Source organism: Pezoporus wallicus, unplaced genomic scaffold (assembly GCF_028554395.1).
Source record: "Pezoporus wallicus isolate ANWC-B61680 ecotype Strahan unplaced genomic scaffold, APGP_CSIRO_Pwel_v1 contig_7000, whole genome shotgun sequence".
In the NCBI taxonomy this organism is placed as follows: domain Eukaryota; kingdom Metazoa; phylum Chordata; class Aves; order Psittaciformes; family Psittacidae; genus Pezoporus; species Pezoporus wallicus.
The window spans coordinates 459511-484705 of NW_026642512.1; the positions used below are offsets into that span (position 1 = coordinate 459511).

At 40.1% G+C, this 25195-nt stretch overlaps 1 protein-coding gene across 6 annotated transcripts in view; it reads right to left on the reverse strand.

The window, feature by feature from the left end:
- The window catches only part of SEMA6A (semaphorin 6A), a 113015-nt gene that overhangs the window by 38375 nt on the left and 49445 nt on the right, over nt 1–25195 (reverse strand). For all 6 annotated transcript variants that reach the window (XM_057430829.1, XM_057430828.1, XM_057430826.1 and 3 more), the window contains exons 2-11: nt 24182–24319; nt 21428–21545; nt 16386–16446; nt 14833–14895; nt 13856–13957; nt 11117–11207; nt 7840–7959; nt 6758–6846; nt 5655–5872; nt 2691–2822 (exon numbers count right to left, since the gene is read on the reverse strand). In XM_057430829.1, the coding sequence (XP_057286812.1) occupies nt 2691–2822; nt 5655–5872; nt 6758–6846; nt 7840–7959; nt 11117–11207; nt 13856–13957; nt 14833–14895; nt 16386–16446; nt 21428–21545; nt 24182–24281 (1094 nt within the window). In that variant the 5' untranslated portion in view covers nt 24282–24319. The remainder of the gene's footprint in view (nt 1–2690; nt 2823–5654; nt 5873–6757; nt 6847–7839; nt 7960–11116; nt 11208–13855; nt 13958–14832; nt 14896–16385; nt 16447–21427; nt 21546–24181; nt 24320–25195) is intronic.

Genomic DNA, 25195 nt, shown 5'->3' on the forward strand with positions numbered 1-25195 from the left:
AAGGATTTAAATGGGGGATTGAAAAGTTTGGTGTACTTGTTCAGCCCCTCAGGGAAGGCCTAAAATCCTGCTATATCCTCCACTCAAAAGGACTTAACATGTCACCTAGAAGCACAAAGACAAATTTCTTTAGCAGGAGTGTGACATGCACAGTTTGTACTTCATCCACTGACATGGAACATAATCACTGCATGTGTGCATGGCTTGATGGGGCAAGGCGCAAGGGGCTTTCTGATCTGTAAATATCCTAGTGGACTGCTCTTTCCTGGAATAAAGGTAGTCCCTAACATACAGAAGGAAGTTGATCTTTTCAGCATCTGTGAAAGAAAGTTGCTTTCAGTCCTGTCAGGTAGAAAGTGGACTATCGGAGAAGACAACCCAGCAAGCAAACATCTAAACATAGGTTTTACCCTTCTTTCAATTTGGATGAGACAATTCAAATACAGTAAAACATTGAGGCTTTCACTAAAACTTAAATGCAAACCCGCTCACCCTATTTCCTAAAATCCACCCTGCTCTTCACAGGTACATTAACCTTTCTTTCTGGAGAGGTCATCTCTACACAGGAAGAAGCAAAATGATTCACCTATTATTAATATTTTGTGGGTTATTTTCGCCAACAAAAGGTCTATTTGCTCCCATTTCATAGAGCATTATGATTCTTCAAGCCTTTGAGCCACTCTGAGATGGGAAGATAAAAGATGGACTACCCACTCATAAGTATGCTGCAGTGCCCAATTTTCATCTGATTTGATGTGGGTAGAGCCACCATCCTGAGTGGAATTATGCCAACTTGAACAAAATATAGAGTGGTTCTGTCATATCTGTCGCTTAGATTTAGATAAATATTCAAACCTTAGGAATCTAAATGTTATGTAGGAAGGTAGCATAGGACTAGAGGAGATTAGCTGGGTCAGTGGGTCTGGTCCCACACAGCTGCACAATAAGCACTACATGTAGAGACTCTGTGTTATTTCTTTTTGTATCCAAAATATTTTGGTTGTTTTGTAACTGCATATAGAATTAGCAATAGAGGCAGAGAAGGAGAAACCAAAGGCATCAGCAGTCCTTGCCAGGGCACTGATTCATAAGGTGACATTCTCAGAGAACTCTAGGGAGCAGCCTACCCCTTTTGGCACCATGGTCCCTATCATTTATGTATACCTAATCTGGAGGCCTATTTCCTCCTAAATGCTAATCACATGATAGGATTAATTCTTCTTTTTAATCTCAAAACTGATTTAATCGAATAAACATAAAACCAAGTAAACCCTGCTGTGCATCTCAGCCAAAAAAGGGAAGAGAGGCCCCTGAAAGGCTCAATGTGGTTCTTAGAAACGTTAGGATCAATAGGAGCACTAATGTTTCTGCACCATACAAAGATACCCAAATAAAACATATTATTTCAAAGGTGTCTTTTGGCTCTCATGCATTTCAATATGAGTTATAAGTAATGATTATTTCTACTAAGCAGATTAATGGCCAAATGTTACATGAAACAGTGTTCACCACTTCACTAGTGGCTAAGAAGGAGCTGTATTTTCCTGTCTTCATCATAACTGTTAGCTTGTTATTGGCTTATTCCACAAACTTCTGATGCAGCGCTCCCTTCTTCCTTCCCATCAGAAGAGAAGATTTCTCTCTCCTTTCCCCCTTTCCTGCCAGTATTTTCTGAGTAAGGCCCAAACAAAAGACCCTAGAGCCCTCAGGCAGCCCTGCACTACCAAGGTAGTCCATTGTGTCAATGAATTGTTGAAACACTGCAAAAAGGAGAAGAAAATCCAGCAGCAGTGCTAGCAGGTGCCTTACTAAGGCTGGGACTGGAAAAAGACACAGAAGTTACCAGATTTTCCAGTCATCTTCAGGCTCTTCTTTTGAGTGACAACTTCAAAATAAAGACAGCATAGGAATACTGTACTCAGCAACTCTAAAACATGATGGGTCAAATCTGGATTTAGGCAGAGACTCAGTTGCCACTAAAAAGTTTCATGCAATATTTTCTTCTGAAGTTATTTAGGATACCCCAAGCAATGTAAAACATACATTAAAGTGGTAGAGCTCAACTGAGATAGATAAATTAATTTGCTTCACCTACATTCATATCATGTTCTCAGGGCAAAGTGCCATTGGTGTAAATGAGTTAACAAGGGGCTGTCAACAGCAACCTGTACAAAACGAGCGCTTGTAGGAAATACGAAGAGGGTGTAATAGAGGAGCCACATGCAAAAAGGATGGAAGTGGAAGCAGTGAAAACAACTCATAGGAGGAATGAGGTAAACTGAATCTCCATTTTGATGGAATGCTGGTTTTTTGTCCCCATGATGCTTCCTCTGTGGCACATTAATTGCATGTTAGCTGCAGAACAGCAATCCACAGAACTGGTGCAGGCCTTGTAATAAGATATCCATTACTGAACCAATTTGCAACAGGTGTGTAATGCACACCACTCTTATGTGATAGATTATTCTGACCAAGTGGATCTGATGTTGGTTTGATTTATGTTACACAAATCTTGCTAAAGTGGAAAAATTCTCACTCAAATACCTTACATTCAAATGCAACTCAACTTCTAATTCACTGTTACAACATATATTTTCAACTGTATATGCACCTTACAAGGCTGTTCAAATTATCAAACCCCTCTGTTTTCTGTGCAGGAACAGAAGAACATCACTATACACGAAACATACCTGGGCTTGGGCACTCGTTCATCAGGAACTGGTGTCCATGTTGAGTCTGGAGACTTTTGTTCTTTGAATCTTCCAGTAAATACATTGGCAATGTCAAGCATGTCATAGGCACAGACTGCAGAGCCAGGGATGCTGCAAAGTGACATTTCCCATAAATTGTTACTGATTCTGCAGTTACGCATTAGATCTTGACTGAAAAAATGCTATATAGAAGACTTCCTGTCAGAGGCTACTTAATCCTGAACTCTGTAACCTCTGAGCATTGACAGGAAAAGCCAGCCCCATGGAAAAACCTGAAATATACCAGTTATCAGAGAGCTCCTTCTAGAACAGTATGTTGCAAAGCCTCTACAGTAAGAAGCAATTGTAATAATCCTGAAGAAATGAAAGAATGTGTGAGACTCTGGGTACCACTGACAATGCATAAGGAGTAATAGCCAGTCTCATTCAGAGCCCATTATGTGAAAATTCAAGTTCTTGTAAGTTGCAACATCTCTTGGCATTAATTCTCACAGTCCCTGTCATGGCTTCACTGCAGAAAGCTCAGAAGTTGGTGCTGATCAAACTGGGAGAATGCTGGAATGTACCACTGACCTGGCATTTACGTGTTATTACTCCATCCTCCCACAGCCTGATCTCCAAGTTTTCCCAGAAGAAAGGAGTGAATTATGCTCAAGAATTTGCTTAACTCAATGAGGTGTAAAGAGCTTATAGAAGCAAATTCCATTTTATTTTTAGATCATAAAGTTGTAAATTTCAGCTTTTTGATTATATGCATGCAAATCCCTAAACCTAATGATATCCTTACCTACATACTCTCTAAAAGGCTCAGGGGTTTTCCATGGTCAGTTACTTGGAAGCATGAACTATTCATTTACCCACCTTTCATTTTTTTAACACGAACTACTATGTTTATGTCCGACTTCCACTGCTTGATTTTATCAGGTAAATAGCATCAACCCAGCTGGCTGAGGCTTTCAATCTTGCTTTTAGCTACTAGGTTATATATACACCAAAGAAAAATTGCAGGAACTATAATACTGTTGCAGAGAATAAAATTAAATTCATAAAGGTATACACATTGATAGTAACTGTTTAAATATTAAAACATTTTGAAATGATTATTACTGAAGAAAACAAGAAGCAGGGAGACAGTATTAGTCTTACTTCGATCTCCCCAGATTGTGTTTTTTTATGGAAGGGAGATTCAAAGCTCTGTATTAATCTGATACTACACAGGAGGAGTTTTAAACAGAGGCAGCCACACGTATGTTGATGTAAGAGTTGGTGAAGGGTCTATTTGGCCACACATAGGACCTCACCCTAAAAGACACCTCGAGCTAAAAGACCCACTCCAGCTAGAAGATTTTGCACTTTGTTGAATTAAGCCCTAAAGAAAAAAAAACCCTAAAGTCTTGAGGAGTGCTGTAAAGAACTAAAAGCTCTGAGAACTGTGCTCAACCCATAACTACACAGTGACTACACGGAGTCATTGTGCTCAACCCTTAACTACACAGAGAAGACTGCAACAACTTTCACTCTTGAGGATGGCATTTTGCAGGTCCACAGTGTGATAATGCCAAAAGGATGGAGTACTGTGGCTCACGGCTAAGGCATCGCCCAACCTGTCACCAGCTCCTGTCCTGAGTGAGTTTAGATTAGACCAGGGAGCCTCTTTCAGCTCACCCAAAGAGAAAACTTTGTTCCAATGATCAAAGATATTTGTTGTAGCTTTTTCTCAGTAGGGGAGGAAGGAAAGAGATCTGTCCATGTGAGAGGCAGGTTTGTTAATGAGGTGCCTCCAAACCTATGCACCTTTCTGTCATCTTCAATATCTGACAAAAAATGGAGCCTATAAAATAGTAGCTTGATTTTAACACCAAGTACTTAGATATTAAATGTGGGGAAAACTATTATTCATGACACACCACAGGAAATACTATAAGAATGGGAAGACAATCTCAGTTTTGAGATAATGTTAAGATACAATCTATTTTCTGATGCTGAATCTCTGTTCGTTCACTTCTTTTTATTAAGCTAGTTTGCATAAAAAGAGATCATCCTAATTTAATTCTTATTCCCTATTGGTGTCATAATCATTCCACTGCAGTTCCTCGCGTTTTGATGTCAAAAGCAGCAATTATGCATTACAGGCCTGGGCTTACTCTCACATGAAGTCAGTTCACTGCATGACCTCACTGAGGTCAGGCTTGAAAAGACATGGTGAGTGTACAGCAAAACCAGATGAATTTCAGCAATAAGGTTCTCCTTTCAGCTCAAACATTACTCTGTGAAACAGCAATATATTTTTTAATTAGAGTGCTACTATTTTTTTAACTTCTCTGGGGGACCTTGATAATTAGATCCAGTTACTTTCCTAATAACTTCTGGAGAAACATGTTATAATGTGCAGTGGTAATAAATTCTTTGCAGATGAACTGATGCTTTGGAAAACCACATGAACAATGAAATTCGTATGTTCTCAGGACCCTCTGCCCCAGCCAGCAGGACGGTTTAGGTTCTTGGCTCTCCCAGGAGAAAATGTAAGAACCTGTAGGGATACATGAAATAAAGGGAACGAGTACTAATGTGGCTTAGATGTAAACAGCACAGGCCTAGTCCTCTCTTTGTGAGAAAAACAATAATCATATTTTCTCTTCGGAATAACATTCTGCTAAACTTCTTGGTGGCTGGTCTGAATTAGTCCCACGTATAAGAAAGTATGACCAAGGAACATGTCCAGATAGTAAATGGCTGAAAGCTGCTCTAAGTTATCAGATATAAAATGCAGTAAGCAATACAAGGGTATCTTAAAATGAAACATGAACTACTGGTATGAACGTGGTAAATAATAACTACATTGTGCGAGCAATCACTTTTGGTACCCTCATAAAGTAAAAAGAAACTGCAGTGAAAAGCAAAACATGAAGGAAGTAGAAGGTAAAAGGTTATTGTCCTTATTACCTATTATACGGAGTGGAGAAGGTTGCTAAAACAACATCCCGACCATTGAAATGGATAACATCTGTAACTGCCTGGAGTATGTTAAAGTAAAAGTGTGAATCGCCAGGAACTGAGCAGTTCAAACGAGCCTTGAGAAAGGAAGTCCACTGTTTTTCCAGCACTCTCTGAGATCCTCCCATGTCATTTTTGCAAACCTGAGCCACCCTTGGGAAAACTACCTAGAAGGAGTAGAGCAAAAATAATGGAGAAAATTAAATGCTTGTTTGAACTAAAGATTTTGTTGGAATTCTGCTTTTACAACAAGGTGCTTAATTTAATCCCACGTTTCCATAATCTGTAACAAATAAGAAACAGAGAAAAATTAAGCTTTGGAACAGTGTGCTATAAAAGATAAGGCTGTAGCATTTACTATACAGCCATAAATCCTTCAGGAGATCTGTCCTCAACCCACATAAAACTCATTTCCATACCAACTGCTTAGCTTTCTATTTCCCCAAACAAAAGCACATTTTATATTCACAATCCCTGCAACCCATGCTGCCTGTTCTGACTCTTGTGTTTTCAGCACTTAAAACCTATGCAGATCTCGCTGGGCTTTTATTCCTACCTTCCACCTTTCTGACCTTGGTCAGCTCTTCTGACTACTTAGTCAGAAAGATATTATGAAATTAGCAAAAATGCAGAAAGTGTTTAATTATTCTTTGCAGAATGGCAGAGCACAGAATGCCTGCCCCTGTTTTTTCAGCACTCCAAGTCAGATTTCTTAAAGAATAATATCTCCCTGCTTTGGAGTTTGTTTTCAACAATTTCCTACTAATCTGAACTACCTACATTTGCCTTGTTCTTTTTATGATTTTAGAAAAGAGGCTCAGGTATACACCATCACTGTAAGAAACCACCCTGTTTCTTTTCAAGGCAGAACGTTTCACTCCAACCAACCTTTTGGCTTAAGCGATAGGAATCTTCTCAAAATGATGACCTTGTCATCATGATTTATGGTTCTCATTTCAAGGTCGCTCCTAACGGCATTGGTCCAAGAATAGCATATGTTTTGTTCCTCCTGAATCTGACAAAGTCATTCAAGGCAATATTTTTGCCCTTACCTTTCCCATGCTGTTGTACTCCACTGCTATTTCTCGGAAGAAGAAGTAAATGTAATTGCCATAGTCCACTGCCTGGACAAAGTATGGTTCTAGGAAAAAAAATGAGACATCCTATTTAGGCACCGCGTACAGCATATAGCATGCAAAGAGAAGCCGAATACATTCACACTAAACACCCAAAGGTGAAATGCTTGCTGAAGCTTGCTCAGATTTCAGAACTAGCAACATCACCACTGCAGAAGAATCACCGTCTGGGGAGAGGACAGCTGGGGAGAAGTCTGTGCCAACATCAGTGCAAGGTAGTTAAAGTGTTTGCCACTAATACGTCTGCCCTGCTTGAAAGTATGAGGAAAGGTAAAGAGGCAATACATGTAGCAGTATGCCTGAGGGGTCCAAGCAGTGCTCTTCATGGCTGTGTGTGGAGGGAAAACCAAACATGTAACTGCTTTTGCCCACACATGACCGTAGTAGCAAGCAAAGTGGGACTAAGTCAAGACCTGGCAAAACATTTCTGCACTCAGAAAAAGACTTCAAACTATGACTTTGCTCACTGTTAAAATCATTCCAAATGCTAACTATTTGTAATGCCTACATGAAGCTAAACAGCACTGTTCTTAATGAGGGCATTTAGAGCACAGAAATTGCCTAATTCAATGGCAGCTGTACAGTCCCTAAGAACCTAAAAGAAAGGCTTTGTGCAATATTCACATAATTTTATTTTCATTGATGAATCTTAATGTTACAGGACAAACCCTCTATCCTTCATGAAGCCTTGACTGTTACCTAACACACTCCTGGGGGGCAAGAATATTTTCTAACACAGTTCAAGCACACCTAGGTCTGCAAGTTCCAACCTTTACATCCAACAGCTGTAAGCTGATGGATTTCAGCTTGGAAAGATGCTGGAATATATATTGTGATCTACCATGCTCACAGTTTCTGCCAGGTGCAGTAACTTGGGGTCAGGAGAAGAAGGAGAGAGATAAACAGGAAGCGGTGGTGAAATTAAATAACAGAGAGGTCTGTCAGGAATACAAGACTCATCAGAGATGCTGCTTGTTTTGTTTTGTTTGTTTATCTACCTTTCAACCACTTTGAGTCATGCTTAACTGTCCGCAGAGTTGGGCTGTCTCCAAGGCTCCGGTATATGACTGCATCTATTGCAAGGAAGTCGGTCACTGTGGCAGAATACAGCTTTCCCTCTGAGGAGGAAAGAAATTAAAAACAAGAGGGGAGGTGCATTAGAAATAACCTAATTCGTTTCTCTCATCAGTCAAATGAGATGGGGCAAACAATATCATCACAATCTCCTTAGGAACATGAAGGGAAAAAATTCAGCTAGGTAAAGGGGACTGAGCACTGAACAAGCATGTCACCAATTTTCAGAACTGTCATATCAGAGGGATGCTGTGGGAGAAGAAACCTTATGGGGTAATTTTTCTCCAGCTTAGGTAAGTCATACCCTGTCCAGTTTCTTTGCACATGCCTCTGGTTCAATGCTCATAAATTCTGCCTACATTTGTAAGCAAAACAAATATGGGAAAACTGTGACAGAACTGTTAGTTTTAACTGAGAAGGCAAGCCAGACAGGTCTTATGGACTGCAAACTAATTGACATGTAAATTTCTCCCTTTGAGAGCACTCTTCCTCTGCCAAAGATCACTAGCAAAAAAATCAAACAGCATGCACAGAGCCCAGGAGAAACAGGGATACAAAGAGATGGAGGAGGATTGCCTATCTATGTTTCTTTTCTAAAATGTGTTTTAGGCATTTTCTGCATGAATTATGCATTCCTCTCTGTTAAATAACTGAAGGACAAGCAATCAAAAGGACAACCAAAAAAATTCAAACCTATGAGGAGGTAAAAGCATTAGTTCCAAAATTTTTAAATTACATTTGCTGTTTAATCAGTTTGCGGGTCATGGTAACTGTACAGGGCTGTTTTCCTGTGTGAGACACACCTTGGAACATGAGGTATGGTAGAAGCACAAATATTGCAGCATGAGGACACAACTCTGTTGTGTCTACATAAAAATCAGAATGGCCTTCATCTCATTTGACAGAGATTATGTTGCATGCTGGGCCTTAAAGTCACCAGCACTGAGGACATATCCAGCAGAAAGCATAGAGGCTGCTATTGGTCAAGATCTTCTCATTGCACTTAGAGACAATGTTTTATTTCAGCTTAAGATTTAAAACTCAGACTCTTCTTTATTAGCAGGACTATACTCTGAGCCTTCATATTTCCCATCATTATTTGGCTATTTAAAAATGGGCTTCTTCTCTTAGCAAAACAGAAAAAAATAATTACAAAATAAAAAAGCGGATAGTAAAAATGATTTTAAAATAGAATAAAAAGCTGAATTGCTTAGATATGGATATCTGAACTCATATTAATATAATCACACTTTTATTTCCTGCTAAATTCCTGAAGACCATGTGACCAATTATAATTTGCGCATGTAATAGCTACAGGCTGCAAGAAGAGCCATATTCATGTAACTGCACCCAACAGACTCGGATGAGCTGGATCAGTGCCCTAAACTGCTCTGAAAATGCTTTTCACTGCACTCCAAAAAGTTACCATGAGTATTAATATGTATGGCATATAAAATGGTGATTTCCTGAAGCTAGCAGATTTACACAGTATATTCTACAAGAATGTATTTGAACAGTATCACATTTATTCTGAATCATCATGAAAGAGCATGATCATTTCCATAAATATATTTTTTATTTTCAAATACTGCGAGGACTTCTTCAGTGACTGGGAGTCATCTTACTAAACTTCAGCTGCATGTAAAGTAAATTAGTCATAAGCGCTTCCTTGGCCAGTACTGTGAGAAGTGCTCTTCTGAAAGATTGTTCAGACTGCCCTAAAGATAGGGAATCTGAGACACATGGGATAAATCTTTCCCTGAAGGTGTCTCTCTCTTTCCATGGTTTATGAATTACCTGCTGCAATCAGAGAATTTCTACTTTATGTTCTTTTGACTGCAATTAAGAAACTACATACTACCACCATCATCATCACTATTTTGAAACAAAAAGACCCATCTATTTACACTTTAAAAAGTAAAAAAGAAAAAAAAATTGCAACCTGCTATAAAATCTCTCATTTTTGAGGCAGATGATGACCCCTCAAACACAGTAGTGCTTACTACAGCTCTTCAGCCACAGATTCAGTTGAGAATGGATGAAATACTTGCACTCTTAAATCTTCAGAGGAACATATAAAGTATGTCCATGTGAGCACCCAAGCTCTGCTTTCTAGTATCACATCTGCTGAAGAGGACTGACATTATCATGTCTGACTTTGGTATTATGTTTACCACCTAGTTTACAGGCAAATCTAACAAAAGATCAGCATGGTTCACACTAAGGGAAGTTCAATAAAGAAACAATTTAATCTGGAACTCATGAAAAGAGGTAAAAAACTACCACACAATCAACAGCCCAAATCAACTCCATTAATAATCGCTCACTTTTCTTAAATATTGTAATAGAAATCAGAGTTAACTGTATTCTGCTGCATGCAGCATAATTCATTATTAATCAACCCATTTCTTTTCATGTCTGCAACAGCCAGTAACACAACACTGAGATGTTTTCTGCTTTAAAATAAAATCACCTTCCCTCTCCTCCTAGATCTAGAAAAGGGTACACCACAGCATGTTACCTAACTTCCTTTTATTACGAAGTTTAACTTAAGCTTAGAGTTGTTAAAGTGCATGTCATAGAATCACAGAATCATTAGGGCTGGAAAAGACGTTATGATCATCTAGTTCCAATCCCCTGCCATGGGCAGGGACACCTCACACTAAACCAGACCACCTAAGACTCCATCCAACCTGGCCTTGAACACCACCAGGGATGGAGCATTCACAGCTTCTTCGGGCAACCCATTCCAGTGCCTCACCACCCTCACAGTAATAGAATCACAGAATAGTTAGGGTTGGAAAGAACCTTAAGATCATCTAATTCCAAGCCCCCTGCCATGTCCTGCCCACCTCTCATTAAAGTTCACATAAACCTTGACTTTCCTTGACTTCTGCAGAAGCTGGATGCAGCCAGAAATGGTGCCTCACACTGGTCTGGCATAATATTATCACAAATCCAGGAAATACTGAAGTATTGAATCAGGAAACTGAGCCTTTGGGCAGTGTTCATGATAGTGAAGTTACTACCAAAGAAGGCGAAGCTTCTGTGCTAGTGATTTCCTTATGTCGCTTATTTTTAGTCACTATTCACTCCCTTTGCCACTTCTTAGATTTTCACATTCTGTTGTCAAGGGTCAGAGTGTTATGTCAAGCCTGGGCTGCAGGACAGAAAGCAAAACGTTTATCTCTGTCACTTTACCTGCAAACAATGCAACGTTGGCATGCTTTGCATCATAGGGGCACCTGGCCATCCCACTGAATTCATCTCCTAGAACTTCCAGGGTATCCATCTGAAAAATGAAAAGAAGCTCCTTAGAGAGAGAAAAAACTTCTTACACAGCATGAGGCTTGTGACAATGTTTCTTCTTTTCTGGGCAGGGAGGAAGGTGCTTTCTCTAACTATGCACCTACTACGAGTTAAAAACCCGACAAAAGTCATGGTGTTAAAATCAGTCTGAAAAAAGTGCATGCAGTAAATCAGGCGTTCTTTCGGATCTGATCACTCTTACCCCAACACATTTTACAAAAGTCTTCAGTCTATATTTTATCTGTACACAAGCTTCCTGTTGAACTGTAGCAGGCTATGTGGCCCGTGGTTCTGGCAAGGATTCAAAATTTATCCTCAACAGTGATCCAACAGAAGCGCTCTTATACACAGAAAAGACTGCAAGCCACAGCAGTCAGAAGAAACAACACTAGGACAATTATCTGTGTGTGCATTTTTCTCCCCAAAGTCCAGAGATCCTTCTGCTCTAGTCTCAACAGTGGTGCTCTCTTTCTTGATTTGCATACTCAGAAGGATGCTCTTGAAGTCTAACTCTATCAGTTGACTCTGTGTCACAGAGAAATCCTCTTAACTGTCAGGCAAGAATTAATCTGTGCAGGAACTGTAAAATCTGAAGCTTAAGTATAGCTCCTGGGAAATACATTCACCCTGAGCACTGATAATCATACAAATGTACAGGTCAACTTCACACTACATTCAAGAGGGTTTAGTGAGCTACGGGGGAATGATACAGTGCTTACCTCTTTAAGATCCTTATACTATCATATTTTGGGAGTAAGAATCTTTCTAGTATATTCAAGTCACTTCAGCAGCTCATACTGTATAAACCACATACAATACAAATTCACAGAGCATGAAAAATAACCCACCTGGCACCATCAACTTTTAGCTTGCATGTTATAGCACCCAAGACCTCCACTGGTCACCATTTGTTTTCTGTCATGTACCCTTCCTGTCAGAACCCACTCTGAAAGGAACTGTGTTTATTCAAGGGCCCATCCACACTTCCATTGGCAGGATGGACGAACAGCCCTGTTTTCTGCTTGGCACAACTTTAGTTCTCTATATACACTGCAGAAATACATGGAGGAAAAGCCAGGACAGCTACTGGAGAGACCTCCAGCTGACTCCAAGAGGTATGACTATCCAGCCTCTGCAGCTGAGCAGCAGGTGAAGCAAGTGTGCAGAGGCCATATGTCAGTGAATGAGATGTCTGCAGTAAGGGTAAGGAGGGCCATTTATATTCCTTCCATCAGGATGCCAACGAAATAGCTGTATTAAAAGACACCTTTCTTACAAGTGGTCTGGTTGAGATTTGTCAGCTCCACTAATGGCATTAAAAGCTAAACAATTACAAACTGTGCTGGAAGACTAAAGACAGCATTGAGACCAAGCAGCTTCATTACATGCTAGCAGCAGGAAGCAAGAAAAGAAGAAATGGCTGTCAACAAAGTAGCTATCTGCACCACACAATTAGCATGACACAGGCATGTGTTTTTATTCAAATTTGATTCTTCCTTCACAGATGGAAAGAAAAGCCTATTCTGAACTTCAGTGTTTCCTAGAACTAGCCATCACAGTAGCTAAACAAGGTAAAGCAGCACTGCAGAAAAAGCAAGGAAGAGAAGCAGTCACAGTGAATACCAATAAGGAAGTCGATTTCCTGGATGTTTTGGTTTTTCTCTTACAGTAACTCTGAGCCCAGTGAAATGAATGAGATTGTACTGTGACTTTATCAGAAAAAGCGCTATCAAAGCTGAATTTTCTTTTTCCTAAAGAAGGATGAGAAATGACCTGTGGGACGTAGCAGTGCCTGGAAAAGCAGAGTCTGTATATTAAAAGGGCCTAAATAAATTCACTTCAAGGTTACTTTAGAGACATACACTGTTGGGGGCAATATCGGATTATACTGGTGCAAACCTGAGAAAATGGGAAGCATTTGAATAAATGCAGATAACCAGGATACACTTTGTCAAAGGAAGACACTGGGGTCAGTGAATTAATGTTGAGTACCCATAGATCAGCACAGTTTTCTACATTGCTCAGGACAATGTTTTGGTTTTACAGGGTCTCCGTTAGTGAGGAATACATCACCCTCCTGCTGTACCTTTCCCTGTTGAGATCTGCTGTCAACCACTTTTACAGCACACAGTGCCATAGGATATCCACAGCTATCTGCTGGGTGCCAACACCAGTCTTCTTGGAGTTTCCTGTGCTAAGCCCTCAAGCGTCTTAAGTACTGGCTTTGGTATTGAGAAAAGTACAACAGAGACATTTAAAATGTGCTACTCCAGAGGTAACCCTTAGCATAAGCCTACAACTTGATATGGGTGTCAGTAACATGCTGAGGAACTTTCTGAAGAGTGACTGCATCCCCAAGAGATCTGAAGGACTCTGCATCTGTGGAGGGCAATACAAACTAGCAATAAACTCTTGACGTGCAGGAGTTGAAAAGAGGAAGGTAATCAGCCCAAGAAATCCTCAGAAATACAATCAATATTGAGCTCTGTAGCACTGAAACAAGTGGGGATAAATGCTACAGAGCTGAATGATGCACTGTTGAATGACAACCTCATGCTGCTGCCAGCAGAGTCACAACAAATCCAACAGAAATACAAGGCGCAAACGAAATCTCACAAAAAGATCACATACCTTGTAATTCCTGCAAGAAGGGTTGAATGCATTTGTTCCACAGATAAACAGTGTATCCTCATTTCTTTTTAGGAGAACCTTAATAAAATTATGACATTCATCCTGAAGAAAAATAATAAAATAATTTCAACTACTGTATTTTAAGTGTCTGGTTTTATTTTTATGCCATGATATTTCATTATCAGGTCTAAAATGAAATTGGCTGGTAGCCACTGTGATATTTTCAGCTTTATTTCATCTACATTTAACCGACAATGAGCAAGATGCAATTGATTTATATTCCAGTGGTTTAAAAATGGTTACAAAGAGCTAAAGATATTATATTAATATCATAGCTCAGATTTTGCTATTGTTCACATAGGTGAATTCTGTTGTAAAGCTGCTGCTTTTCCCAAGAGTGAAAAATCTGATCTTCCTCTCACCTACGTTGCTGTAAGACAGTAGCATCACCAATGCAATGTATTGGCATAAAGCATCTGTAACTAGAAGGGGAACAGGTGTAAAGAATCAAAGAGTCTGCATCTAATTCTGATACCACATGTGCTAATCATAGGTCATATACAGTAGGCTAAAACTGGTGTGAGAAACAGTCCTTCAACATCTGTACACATTCATGCTTTCCGATGCTTTACATGCTTTCTGATGCTTTACACAAACTTATTCGTAAATTCCTTCCGAAGGATGCACAGCAGCATTTACCTTTTGAGGCAACTGGTAAGCAAAATCGGTACACTAAGCATTATGTCCAAAATCCTCAGTGCCTTAAGTATTTCAGGATATTCCTCTGTCTCCTGTTGTAATGTTTTATCACATTAAAATATTTTTGCAAATTAAAGGCTTCAGTAAGTTGATGGAAAAAGCAATTACTGGCAAGAAGTGAATGGCATGATCCATTCCACATCACAGACAGCAGCCTGAGATAATAGTGAAGCAACTAAACTAAAGTGGCAGATGCAGAAGAAATGAAAATTGCCTACCTTATGTTTTCCCTTCATTCTGCATGTGTCTACATCAGCTTGTCTAGATTTCCATGTCAATTTCTGCAAGGATCAAGAAAGAAATCAATTAGAGCCCAGAGGTTGTTGCATTTAATTTCAGAAGTATAAGTCCCTTAGGGAAGACTAGCTGTTGAACATATATTTATTGAAAGCTTTCTGCACACTTTCTCCATGATTAATTCACCACAACAATGAAAGATCAGTGATGTGGAGCATGCACTTAATTTTGTATTGTCATCTATTCATTAGACTAGAAATGTATCCCCTTTTTTATAAAGCCTAAGCCAACAAAATTCGGCAACAGACCAGGTTGCAGAAATATGTGAATTTTTCTTAAAAACACTAGATCCTCTCTTCTTTTAACTTGATGTTGTAAATCAGAAGAAACATTTATGGATGAGATACTCTAACTGGATTCTAAATAAAACATGTATTCTGGAAGATAATATTTTAGCTTAGAAAAGAAATCAAATTCACATAATTCTTATCACCTCAATTCAGCTACCAGACCCAGGAAGCCCTCTACCTATTAAGACACTGCTGACTTTATCTGCTAACACTCTTTTACCAGAACATTTACAGGCAAATCCTAGCCTGGATATTTTTGTGATGAGTTTCAGGAGTGGTCAAATGTGGTAGGCTGATCAATTATAATAAAACTTTAAAACCATATAGCCTAAATTAGTAATTCCTCAGGCACTATTGACACGATAGGCCTGATAGTGTTTCCCATCAGTAAACTGAGACACTGTGCATTCATGAAGGGCTCCAAGCTGAAAGAGTAACCATGACTGTTTATTTCCATTACAAGCTTGTACCCTCACTTCTGATGAGTAACTGGCCATAAGCTCATCTTCAACATCACTCACAGTTACAATGAAATCTCTGACCTCCTACAGTAATCTAATGTCCAAATTCATATGATTTTCTGTTGGACCAAGGCTGTATATGGCACATATTGCACTGTATGAATGCAATGCAAAGAAGATGAAGGGAAATTTTTTCTAGTGTGTTTATGTTAATACACAATATGGTAATGCAGACAAAGCTCTTAGGTTGAATGAAACTTCCCATGGAGATAATGTGAATATATCTACAAAGTGATGTTATAATAAGATTTTATTTAGTGAGTACTTGCATGAGTGAATAAAATTTGTGTGCATGAAAATATGTAAATAGCACTGGCTTTTTATGATGAAAGTTCCCGTATACTTAATTGGGATAGTATAGCTATTACAGAAAACTGCTGAATATAAATTAATAGATGTTTGACAGATGTTCCATCAGGGACTTCACAGTATTTCAGTATAGATTGCTTATCAGCGCAGCTAAATCACTTATCAGAAATTCACAGAGGACATGATTGCTATTCTAGCTTTCCTCAAATATGATTAGCAATGCCATCTTACTTGCTTGTTACAGCTTTTACAGCAGCACAGGCAAGTTGTTTGAAACAATGCCATCGCTTGTTCTAGTGTTTTGAAGTTTGCTCTAGTGTCCTTGCTTTTTGGATGATGATAAAAGCTACTTACTTTGCTGAAATAAATTTCTTCTGTATGTGATGTGTCCATATCAACAGTATAAATATGGTCCCTGTAAACGAAGACAAATGAACACAAAGTCAAATGGAATAGTCAGTTCATTTTCTATGAAGAGAGTTATCTATCACAAGATAATCCATAATCCATTCAAAAAAGATCACAGGTTTTACCATGGAACATTACTGGCAGCACTGAGTGCTTCTCCCAGAAAAGCACTTTCATATATAAACTGTTTTCCTTCCCATTAAGAAAAAAAAAAGAAAAACGCTACAAAACTTCAAAGAAAGATTCTATCCCAAAAGCAATTATTTGAACAAATGAGATTTTGGAAAGATGAGCCTCATATAACTTCTGCTCTATAGGTCCTATGGCAGATGTCACAATCTAGCATGCAGATGCTTTTGCTCTCTTCCTTTCTTCCTCTCTCCCTTTTTATTTATTTATTTAAAATTACATGCCTAACCTCAGCTGTGATAATTTGATTGATAATTTGGTAGATATGAGGCTGACAGCCACAAAGCTATTCACAGAAATCATTCTTCACACACTGGTGGCCAAACTAAACTAAATAAATACTCTGCTGGAAAAAGTTCACATTTCTTAATTGCAATCCCTTTCCTGTTTTCCTGAGAACCTGTCCTTCTCTACAATTAGCTGCCAATCTCTCCCTGGAAAGAGGAAACAGGCTCAGCTACTCAGGTGAAGAGATATTCATAAACATTCTCCTCTCTGGAAACTGAGAACAAGGACACATCTATATGAAACCTAAAATGTGGGAAAAAAACCCAAAACAAAACAAAAAAAAAAAACAAAACAAAACCCCACCAACCCCTTAACACTGTAGTAACTGCCACATCAAATTTGGACTGAGCATCTCATTTTTCCTGGAAGTAACACAGGCTTTTTTTAAAATGCAGGAAATTGTGCAGCTGGAGCATGATCCACAGCATTGAAGGGGTCTGTTGAAAGTAGGATACAGACTCCTTCCGTTATTAGAGAAATCCTTGCTCTCAGAGTTAACTTCATTTCTTGGGTTTTGGGGAAACAATGCTAGTCTCTTCAATAAAGCAAACACAAAGTACTGCCATAAAAGGAATAAGCAACACTTCTCTCACGTGGAGAAAAGAGGCATCATTGTTGCAGGGAACTGGCTTTTAAAAATCTGTTTCTTATGGTGCTCAAGGCTGTTTGCTTTGTGTGACACCAAAGTGAGGAGTGGTTTGTTTCTTCTCTTCCAGACACTGTAAAACCAGAGCTGTCATTTACTTCCAAGATTGGTTTAATTTTTCAGTTTACTCTTTGCCCGACTTTACTGGCAGAGCATTAGTTTGGGGTTGGTACTGGAATATACCAGTACCTATTATACCAGCTTCATAGATTACTGCACAGTTACCTTTTTATGTACATCACCCTTTGTTACTGTCACTCATACTACATAAAAGTAGGCACAAAATCTCTTGAATTGCAAACTAGGTGCAGCTGGAGCTCTAAAATCCTTCTTCCAGTGAAGCTCTTGATTTTAATCATTGGTGTTGCTTTCCAACGATTATGATTTTTTTCTTTTTAAACAAGACAATTAGAAAACATAGTGGCTGTACTCAGAATGAATCTTGAGTTATTTAGTTCTACTTTCAATAAAAGAGCTTCCAGAAGAGCTAACTTTCTGGTTCAAGAAACAGTTCAAAGAAAACTCTGATGTTAAGTTACAGGATCATCTGAAAGAGAGTTAGTATCAGGCAAATTACCTATCATTTTCTCATGCTGTACGTGAAAGGTAGTCACTGACAAGGTCAGCAGAGCGAAAGAGGTGTCAAATTGAGGGGAGGGCTCTCTAACCACAGACAATGCGGGATTGTCCTTGCCCTCCTTTTCCCACTGCTGCCCGACTGCTACTATCTACTAGCCATGGTGTGTGTACAGCTCACTGCTAATTAAGTTATTCTAACACAAATTGACTTAATCCTGGAGCTTCCGTTTTTCCTACCTCCAGTCAGCAGAACCCGGTTTTGTTGCCATGGCATAATCTTGCAGAGGAAGGGAATTTAAATAATGCCACCGGCTGTGCATGACCCTTGGCCACTCAGTGCATCATCTGGAAATGTGTCACTGCAAATGAGGAGGCAGCCATCCCAATGCTTCAAGGGCTCAATAAACTGTTTTGTACATACACATGAGGGGTGGCAGATAATGTGAACAAAAGCTGCCACCACACAAGACATTGGGAGGAGTAGTCATGGAAAACCTATAAAAGCGTGTGTGTGCTTGGGTGCGGGTGAGTGTGAGACAGACAGTGAGGGAGAACCCTTCCCACGAGAAAAAAAAAACCCAGAGCTGCTCCTCTGCAGACTGCAAGCCAGATATTTGCACAGCATGGCTACATGGGCTTCAGCTAAGTTACTCTCATTTGTATTGGCTGGATACCTTTGCCTGATAATGTGAAATAAAGGCTTTCTGAAGTGACACAAGATTTTATTTGGTATTAGCTAAATACATGAGTCATGTATCCTGTATGACAAAATGAGCAGCTGATAGACAGAGATTTTGTTCTACACCAGTCGATCAGTAATAAACTGTTAGAAGCTCTCGAATCTTGAGTTAGTCCTCTCCTGCACACGGAAATGGTCTCCAAAATCAACGCTGTATTTTCTAAAGCAAGCAAACAAACAGAAAACCCCAACCCAAACCCAGCAACCCCAAAATAGAAACTATCAATGTTTACGCATTTGTTTTGATTGCTTTTCAGATAATTGGGTACAAACAATAACTCAGCACCACTGCATTTCAATGTCTAAAAAAAGCATGAAAGCAACATCTGATATGACAGCTAAGGGATTTATGTTAGCTTCAGTTTTCAATCTTGCTACAAAACTCTTTGAGAAACACTTTCAATTGTGTAGAAATTTGCCTCAGTGTCTAGATTTACTGTTATCTCTAAAAGAGATGCAGTATTGCAGTTATAAACTTTTATTCACACTAGCTATTCATGGATGACTCATTTTCTGAATTTTATTACTTAAAGATAAAAATGACCTTTGAATTTTAACTGGTATCACATAGGCTTCTCAGCCCAGCAGGGAATTCATTCAGTTACATGTGGAGGGGGAAAAGAATACGTCAAAGAGGTTTTGAGTTACCAAAGTGTAAGAAGATATTTTTTGTGTTTGTGTAAGTAAAAAACAGATCAGGTCTTTATTCTTTTTTTGTAGGTTGCAAGAACCTAGGAGTTATATGAGCACTTTCAGTGTAGTAAACTGTTTTATAAAAATACATAGTCACATAATACGTAAGAATGCATGTTTCACATCCCCCAAGTGTTAGCATTCTTTATATAATTTGTGCATACAGTGGTTCCATATCCCAAAATGTTTGCTGGGTTTTCCTGCTGTAATGCCAGTTGCTCGGGCACCGCGACAGTCTAATTGCGTCAATCTCAGTCTGGGAATAAACTATGAATACAGCAGACCAAAATCCACAAAGCGGATTTACCACCTTCTCACTGCAAATGATTTCCTAATTTAAAGGAAAACAAGGAAAACAAAGGGAACTCAGCCATGAAAAGGAGGAAATCCTGCCACAACTTTTCAAACGCGCTCAACCCGCTCCCCCGCCCCTCTCATTATCACACTAAATGCAGCAAAAATACTAATCCCTGAGCTCAGGCAAAGTGCAGGGAGGCCTTGCTGTGGGCTAGCTGCTTTTTGTGCTGTACAACCAACACCAGGGCAGCTCCCGTGGAAGGGTACATGCTCTCTGCATAGACTTGATGCAGGGGCTTGGCGTGAGTGAGAACCCAGAGCTCTGCCACCCCACACAAACTGGCCTATGTGAGAAGCCTGAAGAAGCTGCATTTAGCTGGCACAGCAGCAATGCCTGGGTAGGAGACCAGGCAGAAGTGTGGTTGTCTCAGCCAGGGACATGAGCGACAACAGCTCTCAGTGACCCTGCTGTTGTAGTGCAACTAATTACTTGGTGCCAAGTGGAGACTGACAGACAGATTTATAACACAGGACACATCTGATCACCCATAAGATGGGGAGAGACTGTTGGAGAAGAAAGACAGGCAGCTCCCGGCTGCTGCCAAGGGCTCTTAGGACAAGGCTTGTGGTGAGAGGCTGCCGGTTCAGCAGCTGTTCCCTCTCACCTCCTGGCCATCCCACCCACCACTTCTCCCATCTGCAGCAACGGCCTGGTTCCCTGTGGCAGGTCCCAAATGGGATTTGGGACCAAGAGCTCCTAAACTGGACAACCCATCCTTGCTAATCTGGACCTTTCTCTCCTTCTGCCTGCATCCGTCAGGTAATGGATCTAAGATCATTAATCTCCTTTGCTAGCAACAGGCAGGGAGAGGAAGTGTTAACGTCTGATCCGTGTCAGGTTGGAAGCTGTATATATTGGTGTAGCTCCATCATCAGTATGGCACTCATGGTGTCACGCTGAGCTATTCAAACTGAATGGGTAGCTCCACATGGAATTTTGACAAAAAGGCATGTGCTTATATCTGCACAGTATAGCTCTCCAAAAAATCCATGCACCAAATTCAATTAACCTTGCTGAACACAGCAAAAGAATAGCAGCAAACACATTTGCCTCTTTTTTGTCTTAAAACGTTAAAAATATGCCTAAACCAGCAATGTTACAGTTTAATAACTCTTGTCCCAAAACGCATTTGTGCACCAGCTGAATCATTCTTTAGAATATGTCATTAACGGTGTGCACAAACAAAATTACAGGATGAGGACAAACTCCCTCTTCCATGGGACTAAACAATCTCTCTGGCACCTTCTCGGCTGCTGAGGCAAGGTGCAGTCCAAAAGGAGATGGAGGTGTGAAGATCTGAAATGACTGGTTCAGCACCTCACAAAACTGAACCTCAGTTGAGGTTTCCAGCATGTCTTACTAACAGGCTGCAAACCTGTCTCTGAGTGTGAGAAAATCCTGAAATTAACATGAAAAAGAACTTGGAATATCCCAAGTCTTCTCCTTTCTCCTCTGAAAGCAGCAAGGGAGGAGCAGCAAAGCAGGGGACTACCGACCTAGCAGCAACGTAGAGGGTCCTGTTCATGACCATGACCAGCTGGATGTCCAGCCGGTGCCTCTGCGTGGTGTTCCGCCCTGGTTTGTGACCCACAAACACCGGATACTGTCTTGTATCTGTGGAAAGGTAAAAAACCAAACAGGGTCAAAACAGAATCACAAACTGAAGCAGTGCTAACATGGAGCACCAGGGGGCCCCGCTACAGCCAGCTCCTGTGGTTTCTGTTCTACCCCAGCAGCATAGCCTGGAGTTGGAAGGCAGGAGTACAGAGGGCTGGAGAGTTCTTCAAGGTTACAGTCGTCTTTGCAGCTGTAAAGGAGAAAGTCATCACCTCTGTAGAACACAAAAATTGCGAGGATTTTTAGAGTGTAAAGCCATTCTGGAGCTCTTGGCACAAAGGTACACAGCCCTTTCTCACAGTTTTTCTTTCAGTGTTTGCAAAGCTTAAACACTTGCTCCTGGCTGCCAAAGTGTGTCTAGCAGGACAAAGCTGTTTCACAGTGGCCTATCAATCACCATACTGACTGGACTGGTAGTGGTTAAAGCAAAAGACTTGGCTTTCCTTAGTCCAAACTGCCAGCTCCCTGGGTTTCCTACAGGATTGGACTGCCATCATAGAACAGCTGTGGGGATTTCTGAGAAACGGTGGGAAACCATGACTTGAACTTTATAATATGAAAATCACTGCATACTATTTGGCAACCAGTCTGATACTCCAGTTCTTCTGGCAGCTGGACAGCAATACTGATTGGAAGCCCTGGACTGAGCATATGCTATTGACAAGTCAGCTCTACCCCCCTGCTCTATCAGTGTGTGTTTCCATGATTTTTTTAATGAGACCTCAGCATACACGGTGTCTACTGCTGCTCCCCAGCTATTTGTGTGTACAGCCTATAACAAGAGTGAATACTTCTGCCCAAGGGCCACCTTGCTGGTAGACTTCACATGTATACATGATCATGACATCTAGATGCACAAAATAAGGTACCCATTAAGTAAACAAAATGACAGAAAACAGGAGGAGGATAAACCTCTGATGAGCACCATCATCAATGCAGAACTGCTGCATGTGCATGTTATACAGAGTTGACTAGCATCTAGCTGTCCCTGAGCTTTTTCCCCATCAATAAGCCTTACCAGAAACCTGGAGCTGTTTGAAGGAGCCTCCTTCTTCTGAAACTCACCTTCTGCTTTAGTGTTTTTAGCTATTGTCTTCTAAAAGTATTTTCTCTGTTAAGCTTGGTTGAAGTATTGATTCCTATCATGGCTTCAGCAAAGCACCCAAGAGTGCTGTGTGTCAGAAAGCCTGGGGATAAAACTGGACAGAAACAGGAACTTCCCTGTGATCCGGATACTGAGAACTCTTGGAGAAACAAAATAAGACAGCCCAGGCAGGATTTATGTTCAGAAGCTTAATCTTTCTGACCAAGTCCTACATGCAAATGCCAAGTTTAACTGTCAGTCTGTTCTTTGTCCAGTACCAGTAGTTTCCTCTGCAACTCATGGATCCATCATGAGCTTGGGGCCTGCACATTCATGTTCATTTCAGCATGCCATGCTGCAGAGGAAGAAGCTCTCCCATGTTCCATTTCTCCCAAAGGATGAAGACTGGCTATTTCTTCATTTTCAAGAATGGCTAGTATCACGCTTCTGGAGAGTGAAAATATTGGTGCTAAAGACCCAGTGGTCACACTAGACATGTTTCAGTAGGGTGTGCCTCAGAGCAGTTCTGCTCTGTTCTTCTGTCCCAGACACAAGATACTTATTAGCATCTGGAACACATCAAGTGTGTCCCTGGAGTCTGTCCTTTGGCTTGGTGTTACCCAAGACAGACAGGTTTACAGGTGCCAAGGCCACCCCAAAGCACAGTAAGCAATGACAAGCAAGAAATTCACTTTAAAACCAAATTCCTGACCCAAAGTAGGCTTAAACGTAAGCCTATTAATTTCTGTCTTGCTTCCCCTTAGCATATTTTTAGAGACCCCAGCGCTAAAGACTTCCTTTTAAACATCTGAACCTTTGGGACTTTGTAAGCCTTTTCTTCGTTGTAACTGTAATTGAACTGAGGTACATGTGAAACAATCAGTTATGCTAAGCCTGACTGGCACGGTAAAATGCACAGAAAGCTCTCCACCTGTTTAGCTAGCAAATCTCAATACTGATTCACAGCTGTTTGCATTACCCTAGATTTTGGAGTGTTTGCAAATTACTGCTGGTAAGAAAGAAGAGAGATTTCTGTTACAAAAGATTCTTTGTCTTGATTTGCTTTTTACCTACATTTCCAGCTTAGCAAAAAATGCCTAATGCTAAAGCGGAATCCATCAGAGCTTAAAAGAGTAAATTTAATTATTAGTATTAGATCAACAAATTATACTTTCAAAGCTCAGTTACTTTAGTATTCTATGCCTGATACTCTGAGGTACTTCACTGGATATTCAGTACTACATTTCCACAAGTCAGGTGAGGGACACTTTGATTACAGGACAGGGAAGGGGGGAGAAGGCTTCTCTTCTTTGCTGCTGGATAGAGCAAGATACGTGGTTTGATTATGTGATGGAAATGTCTATTTGAGAAGGAGGAGGGTAATGGTTCTGGAAGTTCAAGCAGTTTTCCACCTAGTAGCCATAAGTCAATGTGAAAAAGTCATGTTCCAATTGTTAACTGGCTGATCTGAGATATTCACTGCATTCAACAAAATACTGTTGAAGTCCCCTGATTAAGCAAATGAAGTCCTCTGGCCTCTTATACTTACAGTTGCCATGCGAAATACTGATTGGCTCAGAATCTTCTGGGAAACCAGCCCCAGCAAAGTGTAGCAGTGTGAAATATAGCAGCAAGGCTTCTGACCTCATAGTAATTTAGCTGGGAGGCTTCACTTCTTCACTTCACCCTGTGGAAGACAAATGGGTTTAAGCACCTTCTGTTGGTTCAGTTTTAATCACTGCATACAGAAAACTAAAAAGAGTCAATGGAAAGCAAAGGGAGCTTTCCTTCTCCTCAAGCGTCTCACCATACCTGAGGAAGTATGCTATGTTTTCAAGCAGAAACTGCCCTACCACATCAGTTTCCCTTTAGCCCATGCCCCAACAGTGTCCCATCTTGCTTGAGGATAGACTTCATTACCTGTGAGTTACAAAGAATTTTCTTCCTCAACTGCTTATATGCAATAAAGAACCTTAATCCCCTACACTGATCAACAGCTGGCAAGAGTTTTCTCGGAAATGTTTTACTTTCCCCTTTTTTGGTTTACATAATTAGATGATGATATAATGATGCATACCATAAATAAAAAAAAAAAAATCACACTATATTTTCTGGTTAAAAAGAGACTAAGGATTATACCATGGGCTTGATTCATACCCTGCAGAGTTGTGAATCAAATGAAGAAACACTGAGAGAACTTGATGGAGCATGCATAACATGTCATTGGGCTTTACCATAAAAATATGTACCCATAAATCTAGGTGCCATAAAACCAATACTCCAACTTGAGATAAAATAAGGGAGAACAGAACTGTCTAAACCCAGCATTTTTTCCCCATGTTCCACTGACGCATTCACTCATTCACATTTCATGTACAAAAATATCCCTAAATCTTTAAGATACAAGGAACCATAGGGGCCTCTGGATACAGTGAAAGAAAACAGCACATAATACAGTAAATAGCTCATAATTCGCAGGCAAATTTCACAGAGACGTTGATCTACAGGGGAAATTAGTGTAAAAGTGGGGTTTTCTTTTCATCCCTTCCAGAGTTTCAAACCT